Source organism: Cetorhinus maximus, chromosome 19 (assembly GCF_964194155.1).
Source record: "Cetorhinus maximus chromosome 19, sCetMax3.hap1.1, whole genome shotgun sequence".
Classification (NCBI taxonomy): Eukaryota; Metazoa; Chordata; class Chondrichthyes; order Lamniformes; family Cetorhinidae; genus Cetorhinus; species Cetorhinus maximus.
This window is the reverse complement of record NC_135897.1, coordinates 11046892-11073166: the sequence shown is the minus strand read 5'-3', so window position 1 is coordinate 11073166 and position 26275 is coordinate 11046892. Positions and strand designations below refer to the sequence as shown.

Below are 26275 nucleotides of genomic sequence, written 5' to 3'. Positions count from 1 at the left end.
AACTAAGGCATACCAAATTGCAAAGGTCAGTGGCAGGCTGGAAGATTGGGAAACTTTTAAAGATCAACAAAGGGTTACTAAAACATAATAAAAAGAGCAAAGGTAAATTATGAAAAAAACTAGCGCAAAATGTAAAAACTGATAGCAAAAGCTTCTACAAGTATATAAAAGGAAAGAGAGTAGCTAAAGTGAATGTTGGTCCCTTGGAGGATGAGACTGGGGAACGCAGAAATGGCAGAGACGCTTAATCAATATTTTGCCTCAGTTTTCACAGTGGAGGACGCTAGTACCACCCCAATAGTAACAGGTAGTGCAGAGGGTATAGAGGAGGAACTTAGAACAATCACCATCACTAGAGAAAAAGTACTGAGCAAACTATTGGGATTAAAGGGTGACAAGTGCCCAGGACCTGATGGCCTACATCCCAGGGTCTTAAAGGAAGTGGCAGTGAAGATAGTGGATGCATTGGCTACAATATTCCAAAATTCTCTGGATTCCCTGGATTCTGGAAAGGTTCCAGTGGATTGGAAAAATGCTAATATAATGCCCTTATTCAAAAAGGGGGGAGGCAGAAAGTAGGAAACTATAGACCAGTTAGTTTAACGTCTGTCGTTGGGAAATTGTTGGAATCCGTTATTAAGAAAGTAGTAATGGGGCATTTGGAAAGTCAAAATGCAATCCGTCAGAGTCAGCATGGTTTTATGAAGAGTAAATCATGTTTGACTAATTGCCTAGAGTTCTTTGAAGATGTGACAAGCAAAGTGGATAATGGGGATCCTGTAGATGTAGTATATCTGGACTTCCAGAAGGCCTTTGATAAGGTGCCGCACAAAAGATTAATACACAAGATAAGATCACACGGAGTCAGGGGTAATATCTTAGCTTGGGTAGAGGATTGGCTAACCAACAGAAAGCAGTGAGTTGGGATAAATGGGTCTTTTTCTGGATGGCAAGCTGTAACTAGTGAGGTGCCGCAGGGTTCGGTCCTTGGGCCCCGACTATTTACAATCTATATTAATGACTTGGATTCAGGGATAGAAGGTACTATAGCTAAATTTGCAGATGACACCAAAATAGGTGGGAAAGTAAGTTGCAATGAAGAAATAAGAAATTTACAAATGGATATGGACAAGTTAGGTGAATGGGCCAAAATTTGGCAGATGGAGTTTAATGTGTATAAGTGTGTGGTTATCCATTTTGGTTGGAAGAATAAAGAGGCGATTTATTATTTAAATGGAGAGAGACTTCAGAATGCTTCAGTGCAGAGGGATCTGGGTGTCCTCGTGCATGAATCGCTGAAAGCTAGTATGCAGGTACAGCAGGTAATAAGGAAGGCAAATGGAATTTTGGAATTTATTGCTAAAAGAATAGAGTATAAAAATAAGGAAGTGTTGTTGCAACTGTACAAGGCATTGGTGAGACCGCACCTGGAGAAATGTGCACAGTTTTGGTCCCCTTACTTGAGGAAGGATGTAGTTGCACTGGAGGCGGTTCAGAGGAGGTTCACTAGATTGATTCCAGAGATGAGGGGCTTGTCTTATGAGGAGAGATTGAGCAGTTTAGGCCTATACTCGCTAGAGTTTAGAAGGATGAGAGGAGATCTAATTGAGGTATATAAGATGCTAAAGGGGATAGGCAAAGTAGACGTGGAGCGGATGTTTCCCCTTCTGGGGCACTCTAGAATGAGAGGCCATAGTTTTAGGCTAAGGGGTGGTAGATTTAAATCAGAGATGAGGAGGAATTACTTTTCTCAAAGGGTTGTAAATCTGTGGAATTCACTACCTCAGAGTGCAGTGGATGTCAGGATGCTGAATAAATTTAAGGAGGTAAAGAACAGATTTTTAATTAGTAATGGGTTGAAAGGTTATGGGGAGAGGGCGGGAAATTGGAGTTGAGGCCGAAATGCAATCAGCAAAGATCGTATTGAATGGCGAGGCAGGCTCGAGGGGCTGAATTGCCTACTCCTGCTCCTAGTTCTTATGTTCTTATGTCACTCTATCCTTAATTACAAACTCTAGTCATTTCCTGACGATAGAGATCAGGCTAACTGGTTTATAATTCCTTGGATTCTCCCTCTCATTTGTTTTGAAGTGTCTGAGTGATGTGTGCAATTTTCCAATCTGAAGGAACGGTTCCCGAATCGAGAGAACTTTGAAAGATTATCGATAGGGCATCTGCAATATTCTTACCCACTTCCGATAAAACCCAATCCCATCCCGATTTCATCCTGCCGCTTTGGCCCCTGCCATGACCACAGCCCAGCTGCTAGGGTTGGGGGGTCATCTTGTCATTTGTCATGGGTTCCTACTGGGGTGATAACCAGTCATGTATTTAATAGATTGTCTTTGCCTTGCAACGTCCAAATGAATGTCCAATATAACAGCATATCTCTGAATGTTTTAATTAGGGGATATATGACCATCTCTTTGTGTGGATTGTGAATAAAATTAACACTGTGATCAACACAGTCACTGTCAACAATCCAGGAAAGGCTTGCAGCTCTATTGGGTTGCTGGATATCTTTGGCTTTGAGAACTTCAATTCAAACAGGTACCCAGTTCCTTTTCAATATTTGACATGAGGCAGATACTTGTTTTGTTTTATGTTTCACGCAGTTACATATGTAAGGGTCTGATGCCTGTTGAGGCAGCCACCAGGAATAATTTTCAGGCATCTTTAAGATGTTGGTCCTTGAATTTTGTCCTTGTTACATCTGTTCTATGACAGAAGGGGTGCAATGGGGCCCAATTTCTGACCCACGTAGTTTACTATAAACAGAAACTATGCATCTGTAGCTCAAGAATACAGCAGTACAAAACAGCAAGAAGAGGAATTGGTTTGAACAGAAAGGTTTTATAGATATTAAGGGAACTTGCTCCATTGTGGAAAGTAAAATGCCTGCATTTACATAGTCTTTCTTCATGTGCTCAGGATGTCCCAACATGCTTTACAGCCAATGAAGTATCTGTGAAGCGTAATCGTGCTTGTAATATAGGAAATGTGGCAGCCAATTTACGCACAGCAAGATTCCGCAAACAACGATGTGATAACAGCCAGATAACCTGTTTTACCCTCCGTTTGGCGATTTTGATTGCGGGATAAGCATTAGGTCAGAACTCCAGGGGAAACTTCCCTGTTTTTCATCAAAGTGTGCCATGGGATTTGTTTTTGTGCACCTGAGAAGGCTGATGGGGTCTCTGTTTAACGTCACATCCGAGAGGCGGCACTTCCGATAGTGTAGCACTCCCTCAGTACTGCACTGGGTGTGTCAGCCTGGATTTTATACTCAAGTCTCTGGGGTGGAACTTGAACTCATAGCCCCACTGCATCATGGGTGAGAAAGCTACCAATTGAGCCAGGAATCCGTCCAAATTCCAAATCCTGTTTTCTTTTTTAACTGCATTCTGGAGAATGGCGAGTTCTATCGGGGCATTACAGCCACACCCCTGGGATGTTGTCTATGGTGGGGCAATTTAATTTCAATCCAGGATTGAGAGGTCAAAGTGCAGTATCAAATCCACTGCCTACAGAGAGAGAAGATGCTCATGACCTTTAAGTTAGGCTGGACTTCCTGGGGTTAGGGAGATGAAAGGAAAGTTTCCAGCACAGTATCAGCTAGAATGAAATGCTCTTCAGATTCTTTGCAATGGTTTAAAACTGTTTTTGTGATCTTCAGTTCTGAAAATGGCTCCACCTTTGGGCACTGCCATCGATGTTGCTGATGGATGGTGATGGTCATGGTAGCTTTCTCACAGACAATGTCCCTTCTTTTCAGCTTTGAGCAGCTGTGCATCAACTTTGCCAATGAGCACTTACAGCAATTCTTTGTGAGCTGCATCTTCAAACAGGAGCAGGAGGAATACATTCAGGAGACCATTGAATGGCAGCACATTGAATTCACTGACAACCAGAAGGCACTAGATACACTTGCAGTCAAACCAATGAGTATCATCTCCCTCATTGACGAAGAGAGCAAGTTTCCAAAGGTAAGCTGCCCTACCGGTCCCTCTGCCTCTTAGCTGCAGGGCGTTTCCTCTTGTGGGGGAGACTAAAACCAGGGAACATTCATTCTTTTTAGTCATTATCAACAAAGGACCATGCACATCTCTCTTCTTTTGAGAGGCAATTGTTTATGTATAGCTTGAGGGGCACCACTCCACAAGCATGGGCAATCTGAGGAAACAGGCCTCCATGAACTACCACAGCTAGTATGGGGATTGAACCCATTTCATTGGCATCATACACGAGCCATCTAGCTAACTGACCTCCACAAAGCTAGGGGACATAGTTTAAGGCTAAGCGGTCTACCCTTTAAGATGGAGATGAGGAGAATTTTTTTTTCTCTCAGAGGGTTGTTAGTCTGTGGAATCCTCTTCCCCGGAAAGCAGTGGAGGCTGGGCCTTTAAATTTATTCAAGGCTGAGTTAGATAAGTTTTTGATAGATAAGGGAGTCAAAGGTTATGGAGGCTGACAGAAGGGTGGGACTGAGACCACAGCCAGATCAACCATGGTCATATTGAATGGCAGAACAGGCTCAAAGGGCTGAATGGCCTAATCCTGCACCTGTTCTTATGTTAACTTAAACACTATTCACACAGAGACACACATTGAGGGGAGACCACCCTACTTGAGCTGTAGAACATTTTGAGGTTAATTTTCTCTTCACTGCCTGGGTGGTAAGTAATCTAGCTGAGTGGATCGCCCAACTTTGTATAACCCATCTGCTACAGAACCTGCCTGCTCTAGAACCCAACTGCCAAAGAACCACCCACCAAATAACCCTCCTGTTCTCGAACCCACCTGCCATAGAGACTGCCCACTCTAGAACCAACCCACTAAAGAACCTGCCCACGAATGACCCACCAGCTCTTGAACACGCCCACAATAGAACTCACCCACCAGAGAACCCCCACAGAAACCTGTCTACACCAGAATCTGCCTGCCACCAAACCCACCTGATCTAGAATCTTCCCACTGCAGAACCAGGCCACCCTAGAATCTGCCAAACCCGCCTGCTCTAGAACCCGCATGCTGTAGAACCTGCCCAGATTTTCATCCCGTTCAAATCAATGGAATAAAAATGTGGGTGTTTTCTTACAGGCGTTCAATCAACTCCAGCAGATCACCAGTAAAGGCCAGGGGGAGGGTATTTTCTTCTAAATCACCATCCGGGCAGTGAAGTTAAAAATTACCCCCATCACTACACGTGCTGTCGTTGATCACCAGTGGAGGGCAGGAGAGAGTAACAGATTAAACAAGTCAAAGCCCTGCGAGATGAGAGATTTGAAATCCAACAAAACAATATCATTTCCTCCTGAGAGCTGCCCTGCAGGTTGCTGAGTGAAAGGCCCGTCAGACAAGTCATTCCCTTTAAGCAACTTTACCAAACTCACTGTGCAGTGACAGCAGGTGTAGAATATTACGTGTAGATGGAACAGTGCCTGAATACTGAGAGGCCACTTGTCTCATCCGGCACTGATCTCATTGAATCACAACCTCATTTCATTCAGGGCTAGAAAAAAAAATTAGAAATGCTTTGAATTTCCTGTGCCACTGAGTCTATCCTGGCCAATTGAGAAGAGCAATACACCACACTTAGTCAGCTTGCAATGCAGCGCTGTGTGGGGCAAATGATGGATGCCTGCTCGTGACGGCATCATTGCTCATTCTGGTTTCCATCTGCCCGGTGACGCAGCAAATTACTTAGGGTAAATGTTAGAAGCTTTTATTAAAGACGTCAGAGCAGGGCACTTGGAAAAATTCAGGATAATCAGGCAGAGTCAACATGGTTTTGTGAAAGGGAAATCATGTTTAACCAATTTATTGGGGTTCTTTGAAGAAGTAACACACTCTGGATAAAGGGGAACCAGTGGATGTACTGTACTTAGATTTCCAGAAGTTATTTGATAAGGTGCCACATCAAAGGTTATTGAGAAAAACAAAAGCTCATGGTGCAGTGGGTAACATATTAACATTGATGGAAGATTGGCTAGCTAACAGGATAGAAAGACAGGTTAACAAAGCATCTGGATTCTAAGATTTATAAAGATTCTAATTACAGAAGCCAAGGAGTTATGCTAAGCCTTTATAAAACACTGGTTCAGCCCCAGCTGGAGTATTGTGTCTAATTCTGGGCTCCTTTAGGAAGGAGGTGAAAGCTTTGTAGTGCGTACAGTAGAGATCTAACTAGAATGATTCCAGGGATGAGGGATTATGGTTCTGTGAGTAGACTGGAGAAGTTGCTCTCCTTAGAGTAGGGAAGGCTAAGAGGAGGTTATATACAGCTTGTTTAAAATCAGGAACGGTTTTGATAGATAAATAAAAATAAATTGTTTCCAGTGGCTGAAGGGCCGATAACCAGAGGGCACAGATTTAAGGTGGTTGGCAAAAGATCCAAAGGCGACATGAGGAAAATCCTTTTAACCCAACAAACAAGTGGTTAGGATTTGGAATGCACTCCCTGATAAGGATACAGGTTTAACAATAACCTTCAAAAGGGAATTTGATAAGTACTTGAAGGAGAAAAAAATAGCAGATATGGGGAAAGAGTGGGGGAGTCGAACTAACTAAATTACCCTTTTGAAAGAGACAATATAGACTCGAGGGCTCAATGGCCTCATGCTGTGCTGTAATATTTTATGATTCTTTGATTCTGTCAGAATAGGATTCTGTAAGAACATGAAATTCTCTCCAGGGTCCTGATCAGTATTTATCCCTCAGTCAATATAATTAAATAACTGATGATCTGGCCATTATCACATTGCTGTTTGTGGGAACTTGCTGTGCTGTCCTACATTGCAACAGCAACTACACTTCAGAAAAGTACTCCATTGACTGTAAAGGACTTTGGAATACCTTGAGGCCTTGAAAGCCACTACATAAATCCAAGTCTTTTTTTCTTTTCTGCAGGGTACCGACACCACATTGTTAAACAAGCTGAATAATCATCACAGCAAGAGTATGATCTACATCCCTCCCATGAGCTCTCATGATACCACGTTTGGCATCACTCACTTTGCAGGAGTGGTTTACTACGAGTCTAAAGGTACCTATCAAATCTATTCTCACTGGGCGGCAGCTAATAGCTGCCCTAAGTTAATACAAAGCTGGGAGAATTGTGGGTGGTCAGACACTTCTCGAGCTTCAAGAGCTAAAGGATTGGAAAATAAGCCACCAGCAGGTTCACTAAAGTCCTTCATAGAAGGAAAGCTGCTGTCCACACCCGAACTGGTCTGTGTGTAACTCCGCTCCCACGCCAATGCGGCTCACTCTGAGGTAGACGGTAAGCCACTCAGATCCCTTCTCAGGGAAACTTTGGATGGGCAATAAATGCCCACATTGCCAGCAATGCTCACATCATGAGAATTTCCCTTTATAAGTCTTCTTGAGACAGAAAAATAGGAGCTAAACAACCTGGGGCACATGAGTTCAAATCCCAAGTTGTAAAACCAAATTTAGTAAATTTATGGGGTAGCGCCATTAAAAGGTACTAAATTATTGTACAAATCCCTAACTGGCTTATTGATGTGCTTCAGGGATGAGAACCTACCATCCTTACCTAGCCTGACCTACACGTGACTCTGGTCCCACACCAAGTGGTTAACTCAATGAGGCGAGCAAGCAGTCACTGAAGGAAAAGCCCCATCATCACTTTCTCAGAGCAACAGGGAATGGGCAATGAACAGCAGCCACAGCATCAACTATATCCTGGGAACAAATGTTTCTCCAGTTCCTGTGTCTAGTCAATGCTAATGGGCTGACTCCAGACATGGTTCCATCCTTTGGGATCTAAGCAGCATTGACAGGTCTGATGGTACAAATAAACATAGCCACAAGTTTCAGAGTACTATGGAGTACTATAGAGGGTGTGTGGAAATTCAAGAGCTCCAACGAGTGTGAAGAAATTGGGAGACACAGGTAAAGGTTGGCTTATACTAGTTTCAGTCATTTGGTAAGAAAGTTGAGACAACTGACCAGAAACCCACACACTAAAAAAGATGTATAACTTGATCTCAACTTCAAATATAAAGGCTGACCTGCAGGGCAAACCGAGAAATATCTTAGTTTCAGGTGTTGGAAGCTGACAAGCCTACCTGATCTCCAGCTACTAGATGCCTGGGCCTACCTAAGCATAAGGTAGTGGAAGCCTAGGCCTGCCTAAGCACCAGAGACTGAAAGCCTGGGCCTATATATGAGCCCCAGGTACGGGAAGCCTGGGCCTATACTTGAGCCCCAGGTACGGGAAGCCTGGGCCTATACTTGAGCCCCAGGTACGGGAAGCCTGGGCCTATACTTGAGCCCCAGGTACGGGAAGCCTGGGCCTATACTTGAGCCCCAGGTACGGGAAGCCTGGCCCTATACTTGAGCCCCAGGTACGGAAAGCGTGGACCTATACTTGAGCCCCAGGTACGGGAAGCGTGGGCCTATACTTGAGCCCCAGGTACTGTGAGGATCTATCTGAACTGTAGCTGCTTCAGAAGAATTGTGGTTGAAGCTCGGTTATATTTGTGATGACAGGAACTATGGCCTAAGATCCAGCTACTCTGGGGGAAGCAAGGAGCTAACTGAAGTTGCTATTGTGGAGAAAGTTTGATTAGAAGGAAAGGTGAAATGATCCAGGGGAATATATTATGGTCAGTCTCTGCTGATGTGTGGAATATGAAATGAATGCAACTTCACCCTGAAGTCTCAGCAACATTTCCATGAACCTGTTGAAATTATACAGTTTAAGTGGAGGCTTAACACTGTCTTTAGCACCTAGCTTAAATTTCATTCATACTTAATGTCTACTCTGTACTTGAATTTGCTCACACTTGCCCCTCTCACCATGGGAGGAACCTTGCCGGTATCAGTGTCTGCAGGACATGTGAATCTCAGCTGCTGAGAAAATCCACGTCTCTTTCTAATTCACAGGTTTCCTGGAGAAGAACAGAGATCAGCTGAGTTCCAGCATCATGCAGGTTGTGCAATCTTCCAAGAACAAATTTCTCAAACAAATTTTCCATACCAGCTTTGGATCAGCATCGGGAAAGCCACAAAACCAGCGGCAAATTTGTCTGGAAGGTTCCATCAAGGTGACTGAACTATGGTTTAAGTATATTCCCCTCAACCAACCCCTGTTCAATCCTGAATTATAATAGGTCAGTTTACAGAATGGTGTTAAGGCAGCTCTCACTCCCACTTCAGTACAGGCTGAGGGCAGACTGTACTGTTCCCAGTATATTGCCTCTGCAGATCAAAGCTCTGTAGTCCTGCATATCCAGTCGTGAATGGTGGTGGGCAATTAAACAACTCACTGGAGGAGGAGGCTCCACAAGTATCCCCATCCTCAATGATGGGGGGAGCCAAGCACATCAGTGCAAAAGATAAGGCTGAAGCATTCGCAACCGTCTATAGAAAGAAGTGTCAAGTGGATGATCCAACTCTGCCTCCTCCTCAGTATCGCAGATACCAGAGTTCAGCCAATTCGATTCACTCCACGTGATATCAAGATGCAGCTGAAGGCACTGGATACTGCAAAGGCAATGGGCCCTGAAGACATTCCAGCAATGGTACTGAAGACTTGTGCTCCAGAAGTAGCTGCACCCCTAGCCAAGCTGTTCCAGTACAGCTACAACACTGGCATCTACCCGACTATGTGGACTTAATTATCAATGACTGTCAGGACCACTCAGCTCCTGACTGCATTACAGTCATTGTGGCCCAAACACAGACAAAAGAGTTGAATTCTATAGGCAAGATGAAAGGACTGATATCAAGGTAGCATTTGATCAAATGTGGTATCAAGGAGCCCTGGCAAAATTGAAATCAGTGGAAATTGGGGGGAAAACTCCCCATTGGTTGGAGTCATATCTAGCGCAAAGGGAGATGGTTGTGGTTGTTGGAGGTCAGTCATCTCAGCTCCAGGACATCACTGCAGGAGTTCCTTAGGGTAGTGTCCTTGGCCCAACCATCTTCAGATGCTTCATCAATGACCTTCCTTCCAACAGAAGGTCAGAATTGGGGATGTTTGCTGATGATTGCACAGTGTTCAGTACCATTCGCAACTGCTCAGATACTGAAGCAGAATGTGTCAATATACAGCAACACCTCAAGAACATTCCAGCTTAAGCTAATAAGTGGCAAGTAACAATTCCCCACACAAGTGCCAGGCAATGACCATCTCCAATAAGACACATAATCTAAAGCCATCTCCCCTTGACATTCAATGGCATTACCATTGCTGAATCCCCCACCGTCAACATTCTGAGGGTTACCGTTGACCAGAAACTGAACTGGACTGGCCACATTAATACTGTGGCTGAAAGAGCAGGTCAGAGGCTAGGAATCCTGCAGTGAGTAACTCATCTCCCGACTCCCCAATACCTCTCCGCCATCTACAAGTCATAAGTCAGGAGTGTGATGGAATATTCTCCACTTGCCTGGATGAGTGCAGCTCCAACAACACTCAAAAAGCTCAACACCATCCAGGACATACCAACTGCTTGATTGTCACCCCATTCATCAACTTTAACGTTCGCTGTCTCCACCACCAATGCACAGTGGCAGCAGTGTGTACCATCTACAATTTGCACTGCAGAAACTCACTGTGGCTCCTTTGACAGCACCTTCCAAATCTGTGACCTCTACAACCTAGAAGGACAAGGGCAGCATTTACATGGAAACATCACCAGCTGCAAGTTCCCCTCCAAGTCACTCACCATCCTGACTTGGAACTATATCGCCGTCCCTTCACTGTCACTGGGTCAAAATCCTGGAACTCCCTCCCTAATAGCACTGTGGGTGTACCTACATCACATGGACTGCAGTGGTTCAAGAAGGCAGCTCACCACCACCTTCTTAAGGTCAACCCTGAATAGGCAATAAATGCTGGTCTTTTTAGCGACGCTCACATCCTGTGAATGAATAGGTAAAATAAAAAGTCTGTAATATTTCCATTGCAGATCTAACATTGTCCATACTGTTCCCAGCATACATCTCCTATCCTGTCCTGTTACTAAAGCTGGGTAGCTCAGGCAATTGTAAACTGGTCTTGAGGCCAAATGTTGCTTTTGAGACATAAATGAGTAGTTACATTTTAGGATGTAGGAAGATTACAGGCCAGGCAGTCTAACCTCTGTGGTGGGGAAGTTAGTAGAAAGAATTCTGAGGGACAGAATATATCTGCACTTGGAGAGATACAGATTAATCAGCGATAGTCAGCATGGATTTGTTAAGGGAAGGTCGTGTTTGACAAATTTGATTGAATTTTTTGAGGAGGTAACCAGGGGTGTTAATGAGGGTAATATATTTGATGTGCTCTACATGGACTTTAGCAAGGCTTTTGATAAGGTCCCTCATGGCAGACTGGTCAAGAAAGTAAGACCCCATGGGATCCAAGGCAAAGTGGCATGTTGGAGCCAAAATTGGCTGAGAGGCAGGAAGAGGAGGGTGATGGTAGAGAGATATTTCTGTGACTGGAAGTCTGCTTTCAGTGGGGTTCTGCAGAGCTCGGTGCTGGGGCCCTTGCTGTTTGTGGTGTACATAAATGATTTGGACTTAAATGTAGGGGGGTATGATCAAGGAGTTTGCAGATGACACGAAAATTGGTAGGGCGGTAAATAGTGAGGAGGATAGCCGTAAACTGCATGAGGATATCAATGGACTGGTCAGGTGGGCAGAGCAGTGTCAAATGGAATTCAACCTGGAAAAGTGTGAGGAAATGCACTTGGGGAGGGCTAACAAAGCAAAGGATTACGCTATGAATGGTAGGACCCTGGAAAGCACTGAAGATTAGAGGGACCTTGGTGTACATATCCATAGATCCCTGAAGGTAGCAGGGCAGGTAGATAAGGTGGTTAAGAAGGCATATGGGATACTTGCCTTTAATAGTTGAGGCATAGAATAAAAGAGCAGGGAGGTTATGCTTGAACTGTATAAAATGCTGGTTAGGCCACAGCTGGAGTACTGCTTGCAGTTCTAGTCACCACATTATAGGAAGGATGTGATTGCACTGGAGAGGGTACAGAGGATATTTACCAGGATGCTGCCTGGGCTGGAGGGTCTGAGCTATGAGGAAAGATTGGATAGGCTGTGGTTGTTTTCCTTGGAGCAAGGAAGTTTGAGAGAGAGCCTGATAGAGGTGTATAAGATTATGAGGGGCCTAGATAGGGTGGATAGGAAGGCACTTTTCCCGCTAGTAGAGGGCTCAATAAGCAAGGGGCATGGATTTAAGGTAAGAGGTAGAAGGCTAAGAGGGGAGTTGAGGAGAAATTTTTTCACCCAGAAGGTGGTGGGATTCTGGAACTCACTGCCTGAAAGGGTAGTTGAGTCAGAAACTCTCATAATGTTTAAGAAGTATTTAGATATTCACTTGTATTGCCATAGCCTCCAGGGCTAAAGGCCAAACGCTGGAAAATGGGATAAGTGTAGTCAGATCCTTGTTGACTGGCGTGGACAGGCCTCCTTCTGTGCTGTAGACATCTATGAGTCTATGAGTTTAAGACTGAGTTACTGGGCAGTACAGCAGTACTGTTGCAGAGTCTCCAGGCTATTTGCTCATGATAACAGAATCAGCACAACTCCCAATATGGCTGGTGAAGACTTGACCTCTGCAGGTACCCTCCCTCTCTCCTCTTTTGGAGATTTGATTTGGTTCCTCCCTAAATGTACAATCCTCAGGAACAATGTCTGGCAGAAAGCTGTCACATCTACCCTGCAGTGTCACCTCTGTAGCACATCCAGGCTGCTAACTCATCATTTCCTCTCTTAACTACTATACTGGAGTTGGGGAACTGTGGTGGGAGTCTTCAGTTTTCGTATAATAGCTGCTGCTTATTGCAGGGCCTGCATCAACTAGCCAGGAGTTAGACCCTCTGATCAAGCCCAGTTGTTTCAACTACAACACCAACAGGATGAATCTGTAACTCCCTGCCTTTCAAACTCTTCCAGAAGTTACCTTTTCAAAAGGAAAGGCAGCATATGGGACTCAGAGGTCTTATAGCACAGTGGGTAGCATCTCTGCCTCTGAACCAAAAGCTCTGGGTTCAAGTCCCACCCCAGGACTTGATGGCCAAGGAAGGTATGTGGCCAAACAGGTCCAACACACACCAATGGCAGATGGCAAGAGTGAGAGAAATCTCTGATCAGCCATGTGATGGAAAGAATGCTGGAGCCTCTACCATCATGATCCATAGCTATAGATTACAGTGTGCAACTTGGACTCCCTGAGCGAGCACACACCACCATCAGGACACCAGAATCCAAATACCAGTCTCTAAAATGAGCAAAGGAAAATATAAGCTATATTTGAGTTAACCTGGGAATTGCATTCACAGTGACAATGTAGAAAGATGTGCATTAAAGTTAAAGACAGGGCCCCATCTTACCAGTGAGTCAGATAATCGAAGAACACTTTTATCTGTGGTAAAAAAAGATGGACCAATGGAATCAGAAATTCTTTTGTACCAGGTTAAGGTTCAGTTAAGTGCACGCATTGATGAATGATTGTGTTGCAGCAGTTCTGTGATTTTCTAACTATATTATGGTTTTTCTACAGGCATCTGGCAGCAATAGACAGCTCCCCACACTCAGCCGGCAGTTCAAACAGTCACTGGATAATCTAATGAAAATCCTGAAGGCTTGTCAGCCCTTCTTCATTCGCTGCATCAAACCCAATGAGTTCAAAAAACCCCTGGTAAGAGATATCTAGGTTCACAAACTGAGTTTTTAAAATTCTTTCAGGGGGCATGGGTGTCGCTGGCTAGGCCAGCATTTTTATCACTAATCCCTAATTGCCCTTGAGAAGGTGGTGGTGAGCTGCCTTCTTGAACCGCTGCAGTCCATGTGGTGTAGGTACACCCACAGTGCTGTCAGGGAGGGAGTTCCAGGATTTTGACCCAGCGACAGTGAAAGAACGGCGATATATTTCCAAGTCAGGATGGTGAGTGACCTGGAAGAGAATTTCCAGGTGGTAGTGCCTGGAAGTCTGCTGTCCTTGTCCTTCTAGGTTGTAGAAGTCATGGGTTCGGAAGGAGTTGTTGAAAGAGTCTCGGTGAGTCGTTGAGGCTTTGTGTATGGATACTGAGTGCGATGGGAATCTGAGTATCGACGAGGTGTCGATGGACTCTGGGTATAGGTACTGAGGTTGTTGATAGGACTGAGTGTTTACGGACAGTTTGTCCTCTCTATTTCTAACTCTTTGTGGAACAGTTGATCTGTGTTATAGTTAAGTATTTTGGTTTTTTTTATTCTTTCATGGGATTATTCTTTCACTGGCAAGGCCGGCATTTGTTGCCCATCCCTAATTGCCCTTGAACTGTTGGCTTGCCAGATCAGAGGGCAGTTAAGAGTCAACCACACTACTGTGATTCTGGAGTCACATGTAGACCAGACTAGGCAAGAACGGCACATTTCCTTCCCTAAAGGGCATGGGTTTTTATGACAATCGATGATAGTTTCATGGTCACCATTACTGAGACTAGCTTTCAATTCCAGGGTTATCAATTGAATTTAAAATTCCGCCAACTGCCATATGGGATTTGGACCCATGTCCCCAGAGCATTCACTTGGGCCTCTGGATTACTAGTCCAGTGACATTACCACCATGCCACCATCACCCCCCTATCTTCCACTATGTAGAACTTTTGATTCTGTAATTAATGAAATGTCATCAATATTAATGATAATTCCTTTTGTGATAATAAATTTCTCTTACGATATGAAGCACGCCAGCACTGGTGCTAATGATCTGTTCTGATCTGCCCAGCTCTTTGATCGGGAGTTGTGCATTAAGCAATTACGATATTCCGGAATGAGGGAGACCATCCGCATCCGCAAGTCAGGCTACCCCATTCGCTTTACCTTCCAAGATTTTATGCAGCAGTACAAGTTTGTAATGAGATCAGCTCTTTGGCAAGTGAAGGAGGTAAGTTGTGCAATGGGTATGGATTCACTTGCTAAGTTAAAACTGCTGTTAAAGTAATTCTAGCAGCTAGACTGGAGAGTGTAAAATTCACATGGGGGCTTATGCATGGAATTGATTGCACCATGTTATAGGAAGGAGATTGAAGACGTGGAAAGGATACAGTAAAGGATCAGAATAGCAGGAATGAACAGGGGTAGTCAAGAGAAAAGGAGCATTGGGAACATAAATAGTAAATGGTGGAAACACTCAACAAGTCAGACAGTATCTATAAAGAAATGTTCATGTTTTAGGCATGGCCCTTTTTCATGGGATGTGGGCATCACTGGCCAGGCCAGCATTTGTTGCCCATCCCTAATCGCCCTTGAACTGAGTGGCTTGTTAGGTCATTTCAGAGGGCAGTTAAGAGTCAACCACATCACTGTGGATATGGAATCACATATAGGCCAGACCAGGTAAGGATGGCAGATTTCCTCCCCTAAAGGACATTAGTGAACCAGATGGGCTTTCACAACAATTGATGATAGTTTCATGGTCACCATTACTGAGACGAGCTTTATATTCCAGATTTTGTTAATTGAATTCAAATTCCACCAGCTGCCATGGTGGGATTTGAACCCATGTCCCCAAAGTGCTAGCCACTGGATTACTAGGGTAAGTGACATTCTCCCACTTCATCAGAACAGAAAGATATTCCAGACAAACAGCTTATAAAGAGGAGCAGAACGAGGGAAAGAGGAGAGTGAAAAGGATGATATATGCAAGGTAAGAGAACAAATGAGAAGTGAAATGATAGGTGGAGAATGAGAGATGGCAAACCGACAGACGTGATATTAGCACAAAACAATTAGGAGTCAAGATGAGAGAAATTCAAAAATTAAAAGACGTACAGTATAATACCCAGGGAATGAGTGAGGCTCGTGAGTCTCTGGAACTCCTTCCTTCAAAGGGCGGTGGAAGCAGGGTCTTTGAATATTTTTAAGGCAGAGCTAGATAGATTCTTGGTAAGCAAGGGGGTGAAAGGTTATCGGGGTAGGTGGAGGTTACAATCAGACCAGCCATGATCTTATTGAATGGCGGAGTAGGCTTGAAGGGCCGAGCGGCCAACTCCTGCTCCACGTTCGCATGTTTGTATGAATAATTAAACCAGGAATACTAACCTGCTTTTTCCTTCCAGCACTCAGCTGGTAAATTGGGACTTTTCTAGCAGTAGCAGAGAATGGTGAGTGGAGGCTTTCAAGGTTGTGATAGGTTTTGAGACACCAGATCATGAAAAATCACTTTTTTTTCAGTTGGTGAATCAGTAACAAGAGAGAGCAGCCACTGATACCTCTCAACAAACAATTAACAGGGAAAGGCTGAAAAAGGAGTTCGCATGGGGTTACTGGAAAATGGAATGCTTTACCACAGATAAGCTTTCAGTTATAAATTATAACTTGATTTAAATGAGAAAGTGATGACAATTTGAAAAGGGAGAATATAAAAGGATAAGGAAAAAAGGGTAGGCAACTGGGATGCTACTCTTGAAGAGCTAGCACTGACACATGACAGGCCAAGTGGTCTCGTTTCTTGCAGTCAGAGTGCATCTGGAGAAAATGCTATTGATGATTCCTTGCAGACACCCACCCAGGATAATGCAAGCGCTGATCCATTGCTATCAGATAACCAATAGTCAACTCTGCAATACATTCTCTATTCTATCAGGGAAACCTGCATCGCCAAATAACAGAGAACTAAAGCTTGGCATTACAATAACAAACACACCCCCACCACGGACAGAACCTGGTTGCTCGTCATCCTCTCCAGCTCCTCCTGCTTGCTGGTGCTCTGTGTCATGCCCTATAATATACCCAGTGAATCTATAGGTATATCCTCCTGAGTGAGTATATCTGGACTGCTGCTGGCATAAGTAATGCTCCATGATGGAGTTAATGAATCACAAATGAGAATGGGTGCTCTGCAACCACCAGGTCACTCATCAGATCTGTGGAGGGCGCATGTTAATTGTATATTAATTATATTGTTGGGCATTGTTTAATTAAGTTCTTGGAGTACATATAAAGGGAGATTGCTGGGTTATGGAGGTAAGAAGCAGATGTGTTACATTCTGTAAATAAACCTATTTGTCAAGAAAAGTATTAGCCTCTAGTTTCATACTTAACCAACTAGCTTGGGATTGAATTAACAGCACACTTTCACCTGGGGTTGATTGTTGATAGGAGGCTTCTCAACTAATCAAAATGTCAGAAGATTGTATCCACTCACAGTACTGCAGGTACCACAACCTCAGTCTGACAGTGACTTTGTTCAGGTGATTGAAAGGTGTCAGACAATGGTTAGCTGCAACAGATTAATAGGAAAAATGTGACTTTTTATAAACAACTGGATTTTTTTATTCATTCATGGGAGGTGGGTGTTGCTGGCTAGGCCAGCATTCATTACCCATCCCTAATTGCCCTTGAGAGAGTGGTGGTGAGCTGCCTTTTTGAACCGCTACAGTCCATGTGGTGTAGGTACACCCACAGTACTGTTAGGAAGCAAGTTCCAGGGTTTTGACCCAGTGACAGTGAAGGAATGGCGATGTATTTCCAAGTCAGGATGGTGTGTGGCTTGGAGGGGAACTTACAGGTGGTGGTGTTCCCATGCTGCCCTTGACCTTCTAGATGGTAGAGATCGCGGGTTTGGAAGGTGCTGCCAAAGGAGCCTTGGTGAACTACTGCAGTGCATCTTGTAGATGGTACACACTGCTGCTACTGTGCGTCGGTGGTAGAGGGATTGAAAGTTTAAGTTGCTTGATGGGGTGCCAATCAAGTGGGTTGCTTTGTCCTGGATGGTGCTGAGCTTCTTGAATGTTGTTGGAGCTGCACTTATTGACACAAGTGGAGAGCATTCCATCACACTCCTGACGTGTGCCTTGTAGATGATGATCAGGTTTTGGAGAGTCAGGAGGTGAGTTACTCTCAGCAGAATTCCCAGCCTCTGACCTGCACTTGTAGCCACAGTATTTATATGACTGGTCCAGTTCAGTTTCTAGTCAATGGTAACCCCCAGGATGTTGATAGTAGGGGATTCTGTGAGGGTAATGCCATTGAATGTTAAGGGGTCTCTCTAATGGGGTGATATGGGATTTGGTATTATTACAGAATGGGATCAAAATGACCGAGGATTCTTCTGCATAACCTATTTCGTGATCTTCAGTTCTCCCTCTCGTGCAGTTCTGTGGTACCACGTGCCATGGGCACTTACAGGGTGCTTATGAGATGTTCTACGTAGGTCAGTTTGTGGTTTACTCTGTGTCACTCTGTGTTTTGTCTCAGCTATCCACCGTCCCACATCCTCTTTTTGTTTGTTTCAGTTCACCTTCCACATGTTCCCGTTCCTTCTACCATCTAACGCTAACTAAAGGGGTATTATCTCTTTACGTGCTCTGGAAAGTTTATAGCTTAGGGCCCTTTAATTGGCCTCTTTAACTAGACAACTGCAATTCTCCACTGAATCCACATTATTAATGTCAAAAGTAGGAGCAGGAGTAGACTCTAGGGGCCCTTGAGCCTGCTTCAGTTGGACTCAACAGAGTTCCCTCCCATTCTAGCCTTCATTTTGCCATTTGGGCTGTTATCTCACAAAGGAATTTCTAGCCTTTAGCAACAATTCAAGATATAAATTCATATGATACCAGGATACAACAGGTTCGCAATGAAGATACGATATTCACTATACTGTTACACACCTTGTGGAGTCTCATTCCCAGTATACCAGTAGAGCCAAGGAGTCTTATCTTACTGTCTGGTGGTGTTTGTATCACACGCTATTGCCCTCATAAATCACTGTGTACTTTCCCTCTTTATAATTCCAGGAGAATGCCCACTTGTGCTGCAAACAGATTGCCGAATCTGTGATCGGAACCAATGGAGACTGGAAGATAGGCAGAACAAAGATTTTCCTGAAGGTTGTGTATACCTGTTGGCTTCGAACAATTAGTGCATATCGCAGGCAAAACCTGTTCTCAACCAGGCCTGTCATTTACATCGGTCTATTTCACAGGGTACCTATAGCGGGGAGTCCCATAGCAGTTACATACATCAGGACCCCAGGAGCTTAAAAGCACACCGTTCCCAATCAGTGTACTCCTGTGTTTTATGGTCAGCTACACTTGAAACATTAAACCAGAATCAGAGAGGTTTGGCTTGAGATTTGAGGTTTTGTCCGTTCCCTGTACACCACTACCTGATGGAATAAGGGAAGAGATGATGGAGCCTTGTGAATGCCAGGGGACTGCCACCAGGTCTCCTGTCCATGTCGTGTCTCTGGGTCTCTGCCTGTCTCCTGCAGGAGTTACAGAAAGAAACAGGTGATTGACCTCCACAGGAGCACTTCTCCTGCTTCACCCCCTCCCTCCTCCTTCACTCTACTTCACCACACCTCCCACCTCTCATAGCCTGCCCTGCCTCCTCCTCCTCCTCCTCCTCCCTGATCCTGCCCCTCCCCTATCCTACCTCTGCCTTCCTGTTTCCCCACCCCTCCCCCTTCCCAACACTTTCCCACCTTCCCTTGCCCACTCCTCCTCCCCTATCCTGCCACTGCCCTCACCTATCCTGGCCTGTCCCTCCCGTTTGCCCAACCCTTCCACTTCCTCCACCTCCCCTAACCTGCCCCTCCCCTATCCTGTCCCTCCACTCACCTATCTTGCCCCTGCCCTCCTGTTTCCCTACCCCCCTCCCTTCCCACCACTTTCCCAACTCCCCATTCCCCCTCCTCCTCCCCTACCCTGCCCTTCCCCCTGCCCCCTCTACCCCTCCCCTCACCTATCCTGCCCCTACCCTCCCACTTACCTACCCCTCCCCCACCCTCCATCCCCTCCTCTTGCCCTCTCTTCCTCCCTTCCCCTTCCCTCCTCCTCCTCAAGTTCACTGTTGTCCATTGCTCTCCTCCTGCCTCCATCATTTTTGGGGGAGGGAGGTGTGGTAGCACACAGGAGATTTATTTCTTGGGGGGAGAGGGTGGGTTCATGAGGGAGAGGGCTGAAGACATTGTACCCCCAATGCCTCGAGAATCTTTCCATTTTGAGCACATTATTTTGAACATTTCCCAGTTTAAGCTGTGAACTATTCGGGTCTACATAAACCTTCTAGGCAAGTCTAAAAGTACATCAGATAATTAAAACGCACAGGATGTAATCACTTGCTGAGCTACAGTGGGGCTGGTCCAGTAGACTTCTGTTATAACTTCATCAGCAAGCATGCCAAAGGCCACAAGCTCAGCTAGGTGCTGGCTACTCCAGACCCTGGACAGGGACCTAGGACTTGGGACCTGTCAACACTGTGACCATTGGTGAGGGCAGACCTTCACACACACACACACACACACACACAAACAGGCTCACTGAACAGGAGGGGGCAGGGCTGAGGGTTCGGAGTCCCGACATTGGGTGTTCCACATTCTTGGGCCACAGAGAAACAGAAAAAAAAAAGAAAACCCCGCTTTGATATAGCGCCAATCATGACCTCAGGACTCTCTACAGCCAATGAAGTACTTCTGAAATGTAGTCAATGTTGTAACATAGGAAACATGGCACCAATTTGTGCACAGCAAGTCCTAGGTCACTGTCCAGGGCCTGGAGTAGCCAGCACCTAGCTGAGCTTGTGGCCTTTGGCATGCTTGCTGATGAAGTTATAGCAGAAGTCTACTGGACCAGCCCCACTATAGCTCAGCAAGTGATTATATCCTGTGCGTTTTAATTATCTGATGTACTTTTAGACTTGCCTAGAAGATTTATGTAGACCCGAAACAGTAATTTGATAATGACAAGATAATGGTCGAGGGTTAAATACTGGCCAGTACAACCAGGGATAACTCCCCTGTTCTTCTTCAAAATAGTGCCATGGGATCTTTTGCATCCACCTGAGAGGGCATACAGGGCCTCGGTTTAATGCATCTCCTGGAAGACGGCACCTCTGACAATGCAGCACTCCCTCAGTACTGCACTGCATTAGGGTTAGGGCCTAGGTGAAATTCCTATCTACTGAGCTATGGTGAACATGGTTAAAAAAGAAGTGATCTTGTGTTGTTAGCATGGAATGGATCGGAGGCTGTTACACCAAGATTTGTAGCTGCATCAGGATCAATGTTAGCTCAGTTACCGTGGTGGGCTGGTGGATTCGGGGATGATGGTCTGGACTCATGAAGAAAGGTGGGGAATTATTTTTAATGGTTTTTAATTGACCTTTTTACAAATGGGTAGGTGATTGATGATGGTGTGACTTCAACTTTGCAGCAGTCAAAATTTGCCTGGTAAATTTGAAATTGGGGATAATGTGTAACTCTGTTACCTGCTCAGCATTAACTGGGAACAGGGGTGTGGCAGCTCATGGCCATCTCCATGCAAGGCAGGAGGTTAAAATCTCTCCTGATCTTTATCTATAAACGTTTACACTACATGCAAACCCATGACTTTTAAAAAATTTATTCTTTGATGGGATGTGGGTGTCATTGGCAAGGCCAGCATTTGTTGCCCATCCCTAATTGCCCTTGAACTGAGTGACTTGCTGGGCCATTTCAGAGGGCAGTTAAGAGTCAACCACATTGCTGTGGGTCTGGAGTCACATGTAGGTCAGACTGGGTAAGGATGGCAGATTTTCCTCCTGATGAGTGAACCAGATGGGTTTTTACAACAATTGATAGTTTCATGGTTACCATTACTGAGATTAGCTTGATATTCCAGATTTATTAATTGAATTTAAATTCCATTAGCTACCGTGGTGGGATTTGAACCCACGTCCCAAAAGCAATATAAATAAAAACAGAAAATGCTGGAAAAACTCAGCAGGTTTGGCAGCATCTGTGGAGAGAGAAACAGAGTTAATGTTTTGAGTCTAATATGACTCTTCATCAGAACTGGAGAGGGGAAGAAATGTGGTGGGTTTTATGCTTTCGAAAAGGAGGGAGGGGCAGGTGGAACAAAATAGAAGGTCAGGGATAGGTGGGAGGTCAGAAGAGATTAAATGGCAAAGATGTCATGAAACACAAGACAAAGGGAGTTGTTATGATAACAGTAAATACTAAAGCAGGTGTTGATAGCGGAATAAAGGTCAGCACTGTTTGAAAGCAAAACAGCAGAATGTGTTAATAGCAGAAAAAGGATCAATAGCGGAATCAAAAGAATCTGAAAGCAAAACATGAGAACAAGATACAGTCTGGCACTTTGGGGTGGACAGGTGGGGGGATCAAAATGGAGGCGAGCGTTCATGGTCTGAAGTTGTTGAATTCAATGTTTAGTCCAGAAGACTGTAAAGTGCCTAATCGGAGGATGAGGTGCTGTTCCTCAAGCTTTGCATTGAGCTTCACTGGAACATTGTAGCAGACAGGGGACAGAGCAAGATGGTGAGCACGAGAGCAAGATGGTGAATTGAAATGGCAAACAACAGGGAGATCTGGGTCATGCTTGTGGACTGAACAGAGGTGTTCTGCAAAGCGGTCACCCAGTATATATTTGGTCTCCCCACTGTACAAGAGACTGCATTGTGATCAGCAAATACAGTAGACAAAATGTTAAAAGTGCAAGTAAATCACTGCTTCAACTAGAAGGAGTGTTTGGGACTTGGAGGGTGAGGGGGAGGATGTAAAGGGGCAGGTGTTACAGTTTCACCCTGTAGAATTAGCCTGGGCCTCTGGATCACTAGTCCAGTGACATTACCCTACGCCACTGTCTCCCTGCATAAAATGCTGAGAGTATCTGAAAGGGATTGACCATATTTGGCACGAATATTTTCTAAACTCATTCTAGCCTCTAAATTCAGAATAAAACCTCCTGACTTCAGCCAGTTTCGTGAAGGTGGGCAGTGAGCCTGAGGCACAAGGAGAGTTATTTCCCTTACAGCAGGATAGAACACAACATACTTCACAGAATCCTTGACTTCATACAGATCTGTTGCGATATCCCTGCTGCTTCGCTCCTCACTCTGCGCCCCCCACCTACCATCCCGTCCTGTGGTGACGAGCTCTCTGTGCTGTGCAGTCCCGAAATGTTTTGCTTCCTTTCCAGGAGAAAGACCATTTGTCCCTGGAGCTTGAGCGAGACAGAATCTTGACAGCAAAGGCCTTGATGATTCAGAAGGTCATGCACGGTTTCAAAGACAGGTGGGTTCTAACAACTGCACATCACTTCAGTGTTCAAAACACTTTGGTCTTAATTACCACTCCACTGTCGGTTTTCTTGTATTCATTTCAATACATTCTGCACAGGAAGTTAGCACCCATTGTGCCCCTGTGTTGACCACCAACTCTTTATTAGCCAAGGCGTAGAATATAAGAGCTAGAACTGTGTAAAACACAAATTAAACCACAGTGTGCGTTGAGTTCTGGTCACCACATTACAGGAAAGATGCAATAGCGCTGGAGAGGTTACAGAGGAGATTTACAAGGATGTTGCCAGAACTGGAGTATTTTAACTATGAGGAAAGATTGGATAAGCTGGAGTTGTTTGCGTTGGAACAGAGGAGGCTGAAGGGTGATGTAACTGAGGTGTGTAAAATTATGAGGGAGCTAGATGTAGTGTTCAATCATTGGGCAGAATTTTCTGCCTACTGGGCGGGCGGGCCCGACCCAATCTCCAGCGGGCGGAGAGCCGATCCCCGCCAGAAAGTGGGCCCTGCTGCTATTTTAAGTGGGCGGGCCAATTAAGGCCCGCCCAGCGTGATGCCCAGCAGGAAGCGCTATGCGCTCCCTGTGCGGGCATTGGGGGGGGGATTCCCCAAATGCGAGAGTGCGCTCTTTCGTGTATGCGCACAAAAGAGCGCACATCCCCTTGAGGCTAAGTGCTGCCTCAGGGAGATCGTTGACAGTTGTACAAACATTAAAAATAGAAAAAAAAAATCCTTAACATGCCCCCCTCATGTGACAATGTCACATGAGAGGGGACATGTTAATAACTTTCACTAAAACTTTATTAAAGTTTTTTAAACCCTACATGAAACCTCATCCCGCCGGTGGATGAGGTTTCATGTATTTTCAGAAGCCCGCCTGCCCACCAACCTTAAGGTTGGACGGGCAGGTCCTTTAATTGTTTTAATTATCCTGTCAATGGCCTCAATTGGCCATTGACAGGTCAGCAGGTGCACAGCTGATTTCACTATGCCTCCGCCTTCCTGAAGATTTAAATGGGGCGGGATGACTTCGAGGGTTCCCCCTCTTTTGTGCGTCGGCAAGCGGGCCCCGTCCCCTGCTTGCCAACGGCAAAATTCAGCCCATTGTGTTTGATTATGTGAGTCTGTTTACTATTGATGCTCATTGTGCTTGATTGGTTAAGCCTGGATGAGGACACAGAAAAAAGTAAATGAACTATAGAAAGAGCTGGAAGCTAGAGCAGAAGCATGGAGTAGACATTTTAAAGCACTGTGAATGAAACCTGTTACAAATAACAGAAACTAGTGTCATCTCTGCATAGATCTGAAATATAAAAGATACAATATTGGATAGAATAAATAGAGGCAACCTATTTACCCTAGCAGAGAGGTCAAAAACCAGGGTGCAGAGCTTTAAAGTAATTGGTAGAAAGATTAGAGAGGAGAAGAGGAGATTCTTTTTCACCCAGAGGGTAGTAGGGATCTGGAACTCACTACCTGAAAGGGTGGAAGAGGCAGAAACTCTCTCCACATTTAAAAATTACTTGGATGTCCACTTGAAGAGCAAAGACCTGTGGGGCTATGGGCCTAATGCAGGAAGGAGGGATTAGGCTGAGCGGCTCTTCGTTGACACGATGGGCTGAATTGTTTCCTTTTGTGTTGTAAATTTTCTATAATTCCATGGGAGGACAAGCAAAGCAGCTCAACAGGAGAACGAGCAGAGGGCACACTATCATCTCACACAGGAAATGCTTGTACAGTAGCACAAAATCCACTGAGTGCCCTGTTTGGGGATACAGATGTTCAGTGATGTAACAGGATGTTTACTAAACAGAATGAATGCAAATCCAGAGATCAGGGGTAGAGGTCAGCTTGTGTTCAGCCCCGAAGGTCAGATCACTGAATTATATTTGGAGTTAGAGATCAGCCTGTGTTCACATTCAGAAATCAGGTCAAACCCGGGTGATAGCGCTGAGAGTGGAGGTTTTATTCACTCGGTGTCTTTCTACAATATGAGATGTTCTGCCTTGAGCGATATCTAATGACGTTCACCCAGTCAATAACAATCCACCAATATTAACCACCTATTCAATAACATCCACCAGCTCCAGTTCAGTCCTTATTATTTCTTATACATGACCAGAGGAGAGTGGCCTGTCTGTCTGGGCAGCCTGTCTGGATGGACTGTCTGGATGGTCCATTCCCTCTCACTGACTGGAGGAGAGTTCTCTCACTTCCAGACTGAGACACAAAGGCATGAAGAAAATGTTGAATCTGTATGTTTTCAAGAAGGAGTTAGATATAGCTCTTGGGACGAAAGGGATCAATGGATATGGAGAGAAAGCAGGAGCAGGCTATTGAGTTGGATGATCAGCCATGATCATAATGAATGGCGGAGCAGGCTCGAAGGGCCGAACGGCCTATTCCTGCTCCTATTTTCTATGTTTCTATGTTTGGAAACTTGCAGTGGTTTTACTTTGACATTTTTATTCTGTTGCTGCTTTTACAGGAAGAATTTCCTGAGACAGAAGGGTGCAGCCTGTATAATCCAGAGTCACTGGAGAGGATCACAGTGTCGCAAGAAGTGCCAAGTGGTAATTTCTTTCTCCTATATTTACCTTTGACAGCAGTCTATCAGAGTCTCTCCAGGGCATCACGGTGCTAACTGGGTCAATAACGTAAATTGGCCCTGATCTTCCAGTCTCTAAGACCCAAGATGCACATCAGGACTGTGCAGAAGTCCTGACGCATTGACCTGCATGGGAATTTCTCAGGAAACTTGAACTCCCCAGGATCCTGCACCAAAGTGTCCAACTCTGAGTTAGAGTCCGGGACTTAGGGCAGTTTCGTGGGACTGACCTGAATAGTTACCCAGGAAATGTTAGACAGAAAAATCCTAGTGTAACTCCTGGTTAACAACAGAATTGATCCACCAATCACTCACACTGACTCCCCACCCGGCCCTGGACCAAACCCTATCTTCCTCCCCGCCCAATTACCCCAGGACATCACTGCAGCTGTTCCTCAGGGTAGTGTTCAACCATTGTAGCCCAACCATCTTCATCAGTGACCTTCCTTCCATCATAAGGTCAGAAGTGGGGATGTTCGCTGATGATTGCACAATGTTCAGTATCATTCATGACCCCCCAGACTCCTGAAGCAGTCTATGTCCAAATGCAGCAAGACCTGGACAATATCCAGGCATGGGCTGACAAGCGGCAAGTAACATTTGCGCCACACAAGTGTCAGGCAA

At 45.0% G+C, this 26275-nt stretch overlaps 1 protein-coding gene across 1 annotated transcript in view; it reads left to right on the top strand.

The window, feature by feature from the left end:
• Positions 1–26275, top strand: part of LOC144694297 (unconventional myosin-VIIa-like) — a 72306-nt gene that overhangs the window by 33915 nt on the left and 12116 nt on the right. The window contains exons 11-19 of the mRNA XM_078564630.1: positions 2408–2550; positions 3776–3986; positions 6910–7045; positions 8914–9074; positions 13538–13675; positions 14747–14905; positions 18759–18851; positions 22944–23042; positions 25536–25616. Coding sequence (XP_078420756.1) covers positions 2408–2550; positions 3776–3986; positions 6910–7045; positions 8914–9074; positions 13538–13675; positions 14747–14905; positions 18759–18851; positions 22944–23042; positions 25536–25616 — 1221 coding nt within the window. The remainder of the gene's footprint in view (positions 1–2407; positions 2551–3775; positions 3987–6909; positions 7046–8913; positions 9075–13537; positions 13676–14746; positions 14906–18758; positions 18852–22943; positions 23043–25535; positions 25617–26275) is intronic.